This window comes from Montipora foliosa, chromosome 9, assembly GCF_036669935.1.
Source record: "Montipora foliosa isolate CH-2021 chromosome 9, ASM3666993v2, whole genome shotgun sequence".
Classification (NCBI taxonomy): domain Eukaryota; kingdom Metazoa; phylum Cnidaria; class Anthozoa; order Scleractinia; family Acroporidae; genus Montipora; species Montipora foliosa.
The window spans coordinates 2,678,679-2,691,178 of NC_090877.1; the positions used below are offsets into that span (position 1 = coordinate 2,678,679).

The following is a 12,500-nucleotide window of genomic DNA, read 5'->3' on the forward strand; positions in this document are numbered from 1 at the left end:
ATATCGCACTCATTCTTTCGTGATTTATGCGATCAGTAGGTTTTTCGAGTGAAATTAACCGTGGAATTGACTAGTTAGGCAGCGAAGAAACTGACGTAATTAAGCAATATACGCCGGAAAACCAAAACGCGGACAATTCCAAAGCCTTTTATTTTCACTAATCCTAGAGCCAGTAAGAATGAACAGCCCGGGAGCTCCGCATTTAGGCTTCGCTAAATCTATATATTTTATTTATTGTCTTTCCCCATCGACAGGTATTTACTCTATTCATTTGCATTTAACTTCATGACCTGGTTTATAGTCCATTTGAATTGCCACAGGAACTAGTTCGTTGCGATCTGTCCCCTTTATTTTTGCAGATGCAAATAGAGCAATAGGAGATAGAGAGTTCCTCATTGTCCTACGGGGATCATGATCTGTGAGATCCGGGGATCTGGGCATGTCATCACACAACTTGTAGCGAAGAGCAAAGATGAAACCCTTTTTTATGGCCTGAAATTAAAGACGCCAAAAAATGGTCACAATTACATCTCCTTTTAAAAGAGAACAGAGTAGCTGGCGGAAGAGATTTCACAGCTGTGACTCACCCTACGGGCTCGCCAAGCTACAGCGAGACTCGTAAAATTATCCTACGATACCACACACTAAATCGTCCAAAAATATGTATCATTTTCAAATCTATGGAAAAGGAACCGGAAACTTCGAATAATTCAGAAGCTGATTTTGCATTTTCTCTTGTCCAAAAATGATATCTGATACTTGAACATTTTTATCCATTAAAAGAACAGGTGTCTTTAAAAACGGCAGTACAGCCCACGTTAAAATTTTCGTTTAAAAAAACACAACTTGCATTACACCTTCCACATAATAGGCAAGAAATCTCTACCCCTCAGGCAACTTACGTCTTCCAAAGAATCATCAGTTCTCAGAGCTGTTTGTACAGCGGTTTCCCAGTCAAATGTGGGGTTCAATGTCGCATTGAGTTCGTTCCAGTCCAATCCTATTGGTCCCGCAAAAAAACAATCATCACCATTGTCATCATTGACGCAAATCAAATTTGCTTCGGAATTGTGGATTGACAAACTGCCCTGACATTTAAATCTTACTGTGTTTCAAGTTATTCATTTAGTATCCAACATGTGTGCACTCTTTTATCTTCGAGGTGTTACAAACACTCACGCAACGGGTGCCATTAATTACATGTACAATACAAGAGTCACAAATTTTTTACCTTCTATCTTCTCCTCGATGATCTCTAAAGACAACAAAATTTAATTATGTGAGGAAAAGTATTCAAACAAACATCAAATACCTTTGTAAACATGTCGTTCACACTGTTTGAACATGAAACCTGAAAAGGCCAATTCCGAGTTGATGTCTGCTTTTTTTTCAAAGCGAGTCTAAGTGCGACGTTTTTCTTATGAAAATTAATTTTCATTCATATGCGATACCGGTGCAATATGTATCATATTCATATTGTGACCCTCCTTGTCGTATAGAACTCCGTTTAGTTTTTAAAGGCGAAAGAAAAAGGGCTCCGACTTGAGGTGGTTTAAGAGCTCGTGGTCTTTCTATTTTGCGATTTTAAGAGGTAGTAGGTGTGTTAATAATGCTTTAAAGTTGAATGTGTAGGAAACCAGTGTGTTCCTAGGATTTGCTAGGTTTAGGTGGTTTCCAATTTGAGGAGGAATTGAAGCTGTGACCAAAAAGTCCTTGAGTGATTTGTCCTTCCTGTAGGCGACAATAGGAGCAATAGGGAAAATGTGCGCAAGTTTTGGGACGTTAGATATTAAAAATCAGTTTTTCATAAGGATCTCTTTGAGTTTAGGTACAGCTGGGTTGAAGGTGGTAACGGACGGTGGAATGTTTTTTGATGTCTTTATTTTGTTTTTCAAAGCCTCATTTCGCGTTGAGAAAACTACCTCTGCCAGTGTTTTTTCAACTAGCTTGCGTGGGTAGACTCCAGCGCAGACATTGAGACCATTTCTAGTCTCGAGAAACAGCTGGACCAAATTTTCCGGGACCAAACCAGACAAGAAAACGCCGAGAAGAGAATTCAGTCATCGACTAGCCGATCTCTATCCAGAACCAATTGAAAAATTGAAATTGCTTCAATATTCTTTAGCAATGCTAAAGACAATTTGTCAGCACAAGAACGACAAGCACTATCCGCACTACGCGCATATAGAAAGGTGAACATTAAAAAAGCTGATTAGGGGACCACAACAGTCGTCATCGATGCCCAAGACAACATCCGAGAGGGCAACGTAGAAGTTTGTGACACAAACTTTTACACCCCTCTACAAGATCCTATAGTGTCCTCGACGGACAAAAAGGTCAGCAACATAGTCAATGCACTGTATACAAACAACCATATTGGCTCAATGACTTTCAGATGACTCAATCAAAGCCAGAACCCACCCAGAATACCGGTATTCTATACACTGCATGACGAAAATACACAAACCAAACCCAGTCAGCAGACCGATAGTTTCCGGTAGTGGTGGCCCTACAGAACGTATTTCAAGCTTCATCGATTCGCTTTTACAACCTATTGCTAAGAAACAGTCATATATTAAAGACACCCAAAAGAAAATGAGGGGAAAGAAAGGGAGGATCAGGGCGTTGGCCGGGATATGTCATGAAAGTTATTTTTCGACGAGCGGAAGTCTTTCTTCCGAGACGTCCACACACAGTCTTGCCTCGCTCTCAGGTTCTTAGTGAAAAGAGAAAACGGCGGCGCACGTGGAAGGCTGATCAATATTTATATTTATTCAAACATCAGACCGAGGTTGGCCTCCATGCGGACGTCTCGGAAGACAGACTTCCGCTAGAACAAAGACTTCCACTCGTCTAAAAATAACTTTCGTGGACATGACATATCCCGAGGGCTGGACCGGGAGCCTCCCTCTCTGTCCCCTCATTTCCTCTTGAGACACCACAAAACACTACAAAACACGCAACTTCCAGACAATGCAATAATTGCTACACTCGATGTCTGTTCACTTTATACCAACATCCCGCAGGAAGAGGAGATGGAGGTTATCTGCCAATATTATGAAAATCACTATCAGTCAAATCCACCCATCCCCACATCCACTCTTGGGGACCTCATGAAACTGATTCTTAAAGAAAACGCCTTCAAATTCAATGTTGAGCACTATTTACAGACCCACGGTATAGCAATGGCACAAAAATGGCAGTAGCTTTCTCAGTCATCTTTTTGGCTCACATCGACAAACAACTACTTTTATCCAGCCCCCATTAACCTACTATCTGGAAAAGATTCATTGATAACCTTTTTTCAGTGTGGACCATAAGCAAACACGAAATCAACAGCTTGAATTTGCTTACCAATTCCACCCTACGATCAAATTCACTTGCGAAAATCTAAACGCACAGTGTTCCTTGATGTCCAAACTTATTTTAAAGCCACAGAAACGTTCCAATACACGCATTTCTCTTTATGTCACCCTCTCAGCTTAAAGAAGGGTTTCATCAAAGGAGAGACATTATGCCTTTTGCGAACGAACTCGATTGAGGAAAAATTCGAGACGTACAAACGGGTTTTCCAATCGCGTCTACTTTAACGAGGCTACCCACGCAAGCTAGTTGAAAAAACAACTAGCAGAGGTAGTTTTCTCATCGCCAAATGTGGCTTTGAAAAACAAAATAAAGACATCCAAAAACATTCTACCGTTCGTTACCACCTTCAACCCAGCTGTACCTAAACTCAAAGAGATCCTTATGAAAACACTACACCCGCGTCACGAAGTGATTATGCACCTATCAATGTTAACCTGCTGGGGGAGGAGGCCGGGCATAGGCGGGGGATTTGAACTCAGATCAGTTTTTCTGTTCAAATGCCCGGCCCCAGGAAAGTCATCCTGGGTCAAAAAAGTGCAAATTTCTCACCCCAGGGGCACCCGGAGCTCAGAACGATCTGCCACGTGTTCCAGAGCGTCAAGATCCACGAACTCCTGCCATTCGTCTTTGAATTGCAGAACCAAGATTTCGTCGTCAACATCAAATTTGAATTCTGTTTTCACCGTATTGATTTATTTAACTCTCACCAACTACCAGAGCCTTACGGCTCTCGCCGTACTGAACAAGAACCTACATAGCAAATTTAATTAAATACATTTATTATGCTTATGAATTCAAGCAAGCATACACAAGCTGCACAAAGAAAACTCATCAATATTCAAACATATGCAAAAAATATGCACCAGAACACAACGGAAACAAAAGCTTTTCTATTGGATTACATGTCAACCTTGTTAAAAAGATTCGATGACCTTTGTCTTACAAAATATAGAGCAGATTCACTCTTTCACTCATGGCGTTGAGGGAATCGCAGAGAATCGGTTTGCTTCTAGTGACTTCTGGGTAATCCCAAAATGGCGGTACTATTTTTCAGTCTTTCTCGGTCATTCAAGATGGCGATCAGCCAAGATGGCGTCAGTGGACCCCACTCTTCTAACGGTTAAAGTCAAAGGTCCCAACCCCCGGAACTCAACGAATGATCAAACGTCTCTACCACGGGCAGAATTGTAACGTCAAATCCCCCTCCTATGCCCGTGTTTCCCCCACCCCCCTTCCCCAGCGGCTTAACATTGATAGGTGCTTATAATAACGCGAATTTCTATTTTCAGATGACGTTTTCGTTGCCGTCGCCGTCGTCGTTGTTTAAGTTCGCTATTAGATTAAAGTTTGAGTCCGCAGTTTTTTCTTTCTGGATACGCCTTCTCCACACCTATCCGGCGAATTCGTTGGCGAATATATCCGGAATTTTTTTAATGCACTCTCCAGAGTGGATATTTTTTAATCCGCTATGAATCCGGAACTGCGTGGACGCTAAGGACGCTTTCCATTTGACAGAACTGACCGGCCAGACCGGGTAGTTGGAAGGACTAACTCTACAACGCCTTCAAATTAACACACTTCGAGGATGATATATACTTCTCTAGAAATATGTGAGGGATTATTATGCAAGTGTTCCTTCAAATTGTTGCATTTTCTTTGCAACTTGACGGGTCTGGCCAGCCAGTTCTCCCAAAAGAAAAGCGCCCTTAATCCGGACTTTTTTTTATCCGGATGACTTAACTACAGAAAGACAATAATAGCGGAGCTCCTCGAGCGCACACTCACGCGCGCGCGAGCTCCATAGCTAAGAAAATTTGGTCACAATGAACGAAGTGATATATGAAATGAATCAAACACTGAACTGCGGATATGAAATCAAGTAAGCTGGAGTTGGTCACTCCCAACGTCAGTGGCTAAATAGCTCAGTTGGTTAGAGCGTCGCACCGGTATCTCGAGGTCACGGGTTCAAACACCGTTAAAGTCCTGAAATTTTCCGGCTTCTCTTCGCAATTGCTAAAATTGCGTCCATAAATGCGAGGATCATAGCTTTACTTGAAAATTTGTAAACTATCAATCCGAGAAATAATTATTTTGGTTTTGACGTCTCGTACGCTCGCCCGTACACTGCTTGCGGAGGAGGGAAGGGAATCAGGTGTCAGTCGTGGTGAGAAAAGTGAAACCCGCGTTTAACCTGGCGGGAAATTACGCAGGAAATGGTGTGGGCATTGATATCGCATTCAAAAACTTGTTTACTTTAGGAAGTTGTGTTCAAGTATTTCATACTATTAGCGACGAACAACGGGATAAAAAGCAGGAAAGCGTACGAGAGGAGAAGCGACAAAATTTGAGAAATTTCTGTCGAGAGCTCGAGAAGCCGAGGAAGGAGAAGAACACTGCTATTTCAATGAAGAACACCGTTAAAAGTTGAGAGAAACAGAGCGAGAGACAACACAGACAAAACACTTATTTACAACGGACTTAACTGAAGATTAGAGTGTAATGTGAAGTTCTAGGTTTCAACCCCATATCAACCATGTGAGCGTTAGCCTTACTAATGGAAATGGGCCCACACAAGGACAAAGAAAAACTCTGACCAGGGTGGGAATTGAACCCAAGACCTTCGGGGAAAACTGGCTCACCTTTCTGAGAGGTCGCCAAAATGAACTGTGTCACCGCCGCGATCGAGGTGGAGGCCATCAAGAAGCGTGACATGTGTACAAATTAAATTCTAGACCTTGTGAATTTACTTCCGGTCGGCCTGACCTCGAAGGAGGAGGAGGTTCCCTGTAAGTCTTCATTCATAGGTCGTCACTTTTCAGTTAGGCATGATACAGTCGAACCTTCCGTAAGCGGGACACCCTCGAGACCAAGGATAAGTGTCCGCTTACGGGAGGTGTCCGCTCATGGGAGGTTGAAAAAAGAAAGTGCAATAGAGGGCATATCATACACCACAACAAGTCTTTTACAGCTCCTTAAGACAACTTGTGGTTGTGTTTCAAGGTGAGTTGGCAGGCAAAACACCACTCTTATTGGTCAATATAGGAAATTGAAAGACCTCAGAGCTTTGCTCTAACAAGTACATCTTTCAAAGACCTCCTAGGGGAGAGTTTTTAATGATTTCTCTTAGTAAGGGCTGGTTTTGTATAAGATGCCATTTGTTCATTAGAATGTGTTTGAGATTGGGTGAGGAAGTTCCTGAAGAGTGCGTCTAACTCAGCAACAGCAGTTCTTACATTGGGAAAGCGGATAAACTGTGAGAGGAGCAGGATATGGTATAGAATTGGCTTGCTCCTTTAAGGAGACAAATTTTTGTGCGACTGGCTTGAAGAAAAGTTTAAAAAGGAAATGAAAGGAAAAAAAGCTAATTGTAATCGAAATGACTATGTTTTGTCCAGGACAGTCTGCGATAAAACCGTTAAAAGCGAACCCATTTCGTTAGATATACGGGAGGATATTTTAGACCCTGTGGACCCTGAATAGATGTCCGTGTCCGCTTACGAGAGACGTCCGATTACAGGTGGCGTCCTTTAGTGGAGGTTCGACTGTACTCAAGTTTTGTCAGTCAAAGTAAGACAGATCCACTTTTTCTGCTGACAGTTTAAGCCCTACCTCCATGGATGGTCACCTGGCGGATGGACATCGGGTTGGTTCCCGCCAGACGCTGCTGAGTGAAGTACTTGTCGCTTATCCATAAAGGTTTCTTTCTAATGAAAGCCTCATATCTGGAAGGTCGTCTTGCGTATTTCTAGACGGGAAAAGAGACCGTTTCGTTGAGAGGAATTCCGGGTAGGAAACGTTTTCTGGTTGGTTAGTACTCAGTAGTCAGGAAACCAATACCCCCCCTCATCTACTTACTCCAATTGCTGGCTCCAGAAATGACTGGAAAAATGCTGATAGCGGGAGATATTCAGAAATGTTTGTGATCTCCTTTCCACCAGTGATACTCAAATATTGGTAAAGAGATGCATTGCTTGCTAAAACCGTGGAAAGATAACTAGTGACCCAGTATCTGCTGAAAGGATCTTGAGTTAACAAAACAGCCAGTTCACTGGGTGTCATATTTAATAATGCAAAGCCGTGCACGGAAGCGTCGAATTTGTAGGTAAACGTGGCCTGTTTTCCAGCCAGCTCTTTGTCCCTCATCGCTTTACATATTTCACTGGTTTCTTGAGGAAGGGACACTTCACACGGGACTGCACTTACAGACCTTGATAAAGAAATGAAATTGGTAATTATAATATAATAATATAAAAATTACTTTAGAAAAACTAAAATCTCGGGACTTTTATTGGCTTTTAAATTTAAAGCTACATCAGCTAACTCCAGCTGGCTTATAGCATGGCGAGAATCTTTTAAGATGTTTAAAAAATGTGTAAAGAAAATAAGTTAAGAGAATTTAATATGGAGGTATATCTATGACAAAATGCAATCCTCTGTAATTGATATAGTAGTTTCCAAATCGTGAATGCATCGATCCAAACACCCGTTTCAGGTATCATGCAGATAGTCAAAATGCAGAAAAAGGCATAATGCAAATAGGCATAACGCGAAAAGGCAAAACGCAAATAGGCATAAAACGACTGAAAAGGCAAAATGCAAGTAAGCATAACGCAAATAGGCATAACACGAAAAAGCTTAATGCAAATAGGCATAACATAACGCCAAAGGGCATCACGCAAGTAGGCACCACGCAAATAGACATCACGCAAATAATCATTACGTGAGACAATCAGCGGTCGTAGGAATGACCTGGAGCCTTCGTATCTTTTTTGAGAAGATGGTGATCGAACGGGCGATACCTTCTTCTTCCACTCGAATGTCTTGGCTCAATATTAGAGAATTGTTACTGAACTATTACGCCAGGAAGAAAATGGTTTCCTGAAGTGATTTTGATTCCTTTCGACTTAAGCAATTAATTTATGTCCTTTATCAGCTGAAACTATTAATCCGCAGAGTGCACAGATAGTCTATTCTTCGAAAAGCTTTGGCAATGACAGAAAACATTTACCACGAAGTCAATGCTACACAGGTACCTGCTGTTTTTTATACGGGTCAACCAGGCCGACCAAGATTCCAAATAGAAGCCGACAGCTTGAAATTCCTATTGTAATTAGGCTTGAAATTGCCACAACGATGTCCGTAAGCTTGCGAATTCGCCGCTACCCTTTTCAGTAAGCGCTCTTTCTTGCTCGGAATGACCTTCGGTCGTTCTCTCGTCGCTCAGAAGCCGAATTGCATCGCTTAAAAGAGACGAAACTGTCTACTGTGAAGCAGAACCTGCACAATTTGCAACCATTTTCAAAATGGTATTATCTGAACTAGCGGCACGAGTTTCTGCGGGGGCTAGTTTTGTCGTGCTTTCAGCAGCAATTACCGACCCTTCCCCCACTCCCGACCACATACCCACCCCTCCCTCCCTCTCTTTGCGTTAACCCTTTTAAAGAGATGCCTTTTCGCAGTATGTCTATCTAAGTTATGCCTTTTCACGTTATGCCTATTTGCGTGATTGCTTTTGCCATTATGCATTTCTACATTTTGACTATCTAGATGATACCTGAAACTAGTGTTCGCCCTGCAGGTTCGGATCGATGCATTGGTGCTTTGGAAATTACCATATCAATTATGACAGAGGATTGCATTTTCTCATAGATATACCTGACAGTAACTTCCATAATTTAAGTTCAATTTTTTTTTGGTGACCAAAAAGGAATTAAAAGGATATGGAATTAACAGTGAAAGTGATTGCTTGTATTGCGGTGAATTAGATTCCATAGGAAACACTTTTCTAGACTGCCAATTCACCTTGTCTTTTACTCGTCAGCTGGTGTGGTGGTTTAATGCAACAAACAATACTAGTTTGTAAAAGAAATCGTGTTTGGCTTGTTCAAGTAAGCCTTGCTGCGCATAGGGCTATGAGAAGCTTTAATTATACTTTATTATACATGATGTATTACATCTATTCAAACAACTTAAAGATAGCTCGATTATTTTTTCTGAATTTTCTTTTTCTTTTTTATATGTATCTTGGTATTCAACTGTAATGTAAACTTCCGAATGTGTTACGTGTTCAAAAATTAATAAAATATAACAATGAATAATAATAATAATAATAATAATAATAATAATAATAATAAACTATTCTGTCAGTGGCTCCTCCGTAGACTGCTGCCTTGTCGTGGTGGGGGAGCTTGCGTGCCTCAGTGACCTTGAGAGCTTTACCGTCGGGGGTATTGCCCCAGTAGGTCCAACCTTGGCGGGCAGGTCAAAGGGTAGAGGCCAGACTAAATGGTAGTCACTGGTCCTCCAGGTTGGGGGTTGGGCGTGCGGCTAATCCCCGCACCCCGTAAAAATTATCTGATTACGGAAACCGAACCGGCCTGAAGAGTCCTCATGGGCCCGATGAGGATAAGTAAGTAAGTAAGTAAGTATTCCGTCAGTGGAGAGTGGTTAAAGAGTGGTATTTCTAGAAGGGCCCCCGCCGGACTCAAATCAGTAAGGACTTTTGGATCGATAGACGAGGCCGACTACGAGAAAAAAAAAAAAAAAAAAGAAAAAGTAAAGTGGTGCATTTATATAGCGCCCTTTCACTAACGTCTCAAAGGCGCTTTACAATGATCAATTTACCCCCAGCGGACTTTCCAAACATAGCCGGGAATATCGACTCCGCCTCCGGAAAGTGAATTGGAGTTTTTGGTTTTTGCTTAGTTCGCAGTTTGAACACCATTATGATATGTTTTTAGACTGAAATTCTTCAGTAAAAAGATTCGCACAGATTCCAACTGTTAGGACCTTGTTATTTGACTATCTTAAGGCTTTTGACCTTATTGACCATAGTATTTATCTCAATTAGATATCCCACTTATTTTTGCCAACTGGGTTTCAGATTTTCTTTCCGATCGATCACAGAGAATCAAGTTAACAGAGGGTTGCTTTTCTGAGTGGGGTTCCGTCCCATCAGGGGTACCACAGGGAACTAAGTTAGGCCACTGGGTATTTGTTTTAATATTTTAAAAAAGACAACCACACTTTTGAATTTTCGGAACATGTTTCGATGTTTCAAACATCATCTTCAGCCATAGAGAGTGTAACATTAACATTTTTTACAAGATAATTCGTATATATATATAACTATCAATACAATGATTCTTTGTAGATTAAATGTTCGTTACAAGTACGTAAAATTCAAACGAACCAACAATATTATAGAGAACACAACTGACATAACGGTAAAAGTTTAAAAGTGTAATGCTAAACTGACATGATCAACTTGTTTGTTGAGTTCGGGTTTCAACCGCTCAATATGGAAGCTCTCCTTGATTTTGAGTTGATAGAAAGAAGTAGCATTATCAATAATTTTGAAGCAAGAAACATCACAATTATCGTGACAATTTTTAGAAGAACTAAGATGCTTGAAAATATGAGAATTTTTGTCCCGGAAAAGGTGCTCATTTACACGTGTGTAGAAATGCCTGTTGGTTTCACCAACGTAGCGAGCACCACAGCCCGCACAAGTAAATTTGTATACAACACGTGATTTGAGAGAATCCGGAATGAAATCCTTTGGACTAAAAATGTTGCACAGTTTGAATGGAGAGAAAATTACTTTAACATTTAAATCCTTGCAATACTTGTTAATAATAGATGAAATTTTCTTTCTGGTATAAGTTGAATAGAAACCGATGTAAGGTAGTTTGTAAAAGTGGTAGTTGGATACATCATGTTTAGGGGCTTCTTTTGTAGTAACTTTTCTAAGATAACCTTGAACGGACTTGTCAATTAGCCAACTGGGAAACATATTACGTTTCAAAATAGTAGTTAGAGTATTGATATCGTTTTGAAAACCCTGAGTAGTGTTGTTAATTTTGTATGCCCTGTCGATGAGAGTTTTAATTAACCCTAATTTGTACTGAAAGGGAGTAAAACTAAAATAATTTGTAAGTAGACCAGTGTAAGTCTTTTTTCGAAAAACAGAAGTGATACAAGAACATTCATTGTTACTTAATCTCTGCTTGGATAATAGTACATCTAAGAAAGGCAGTTTGTCATCTGTTTCTGTTTCCATTGTAAACTTAATGTTGGGATGGCATTTGTTAAGGTATTGAAAAAACATATCTGCATCATGAGAATTTTGAAAACAACAAATAATGTCATCTACGTATCTGCGATAATATAATACTTGGGTACCGGTGTATTTTTCCAACCAATGCCTTTCTTAGATGTATTATTATCCAAGCAGAGATCAAGTAACAATGAATGTTCTTGTATCACTTCTGTTTTTCGAAAAAAGACTTACACTGGTCTACTTACAAATTATTTTAGTTTTACTCCCTTTCAGTACAAATTAGGGTTAATTAAAACTCTCATCGACAGGGCATATAAAATTAACAACACTACTCAGGGTTTTCAAAACGATATCAATACTCTAACTACTATTTTGAAACGTAATATGTTTCCCAGTTGGCTAATTGACAAGTCCGTTCAAGGTTATCTTATAGAAATGTTACTACAAAAGAAGCCCCTAAACATGATGTATCCAACTACCACTTTTACAAACTACCTTACATCGGTTTCTATTCAACTTATACCAGAAAGAAAATTTCATCTATTATTAACAAGTATTGCAAGGATTTAAATGTTAAAGTAATTTTCTCTCCATTCAAACTGTGCAACATTTTTAGTCCAAAGGATTTCATTCCGGATTCTCTCAAATCACGTGTTGTATACAAATTTACTTGTGCGGGCTGTGGTGCTCGCTACGTTGGTGAAACCAACAGGCATTTCTACACACGTGTAAATGAGCACCTTTTCCGGGACAAAAATTCTCATATTTTCAAGCATCTTAGTTCTTCTAAAAATTGTCACGATAATTGTGATGTTTCTTGCTTCAAAATTATTGATAATGCTACTTCTTTCTATCAACTCAAAATCAAGGAGAGCTTCCATATTGAGCGGTTGAAACCCGAACTCAACAAACAAGTTGATCATGTCAGTTTAGCATTACACTTTTAAACTTTTACCGTTATGTCAGTTGTGTTCTCTATAATATTGTTGGTTCGTTTGCATTTTACGTACTTGTAACGAACATTTAATCTACAAAGAATCATTGTATTGATAGTTATATATATATACGAATT

The 12,500-nt window shown here is 40.2% G+C and overlaps 1 protein-coding gene across 5 annotated transcripts in view; it reads right to left on the reverse strand.

Annotated features, from left to right (window-relative positions):
- LOC137970992 (polyunsaturated fatty acid 5-lipoxygenase-like) overlaps positions 1 to 12,500 on the reverse strand; it is a 59,704-nt gene that overhangs the window by 8,341 nt on the left and 38,863 nt on the right. For 4 of the 5 annotated variants that reach the window (XM_068817681.1, XM_068817683.1, XM_068817682.1 and 1 more), the window contains 5 exons: positions 7,222 to 7,573; positions 6,976 to 7,111; positions 1,232 to 1,255; positions 903 to 1,000; positions 291 to 492 (listed from right to left, as the gene is read on the reverse strand). In XM_068817681.1, coding sequence (XP_068673782.1) covers positions 291 to 492; positions 903 to 1,000; positions 1,232 to 1,255; positions 6,976 to 7,111; positions 7,222 to 7,573 — 812 coding nt within the window. The remainder of the gene's footprint in view (positions 1 to 290; positions 493 to 902; positions 1,001 to 1,231; positions 1,256 to 6,975; positions 7,112 to 7,221; positions 7,574 to 12,500) is intronic. The other variant, XM_068817685.1, reaches the window with a different exon arrangement.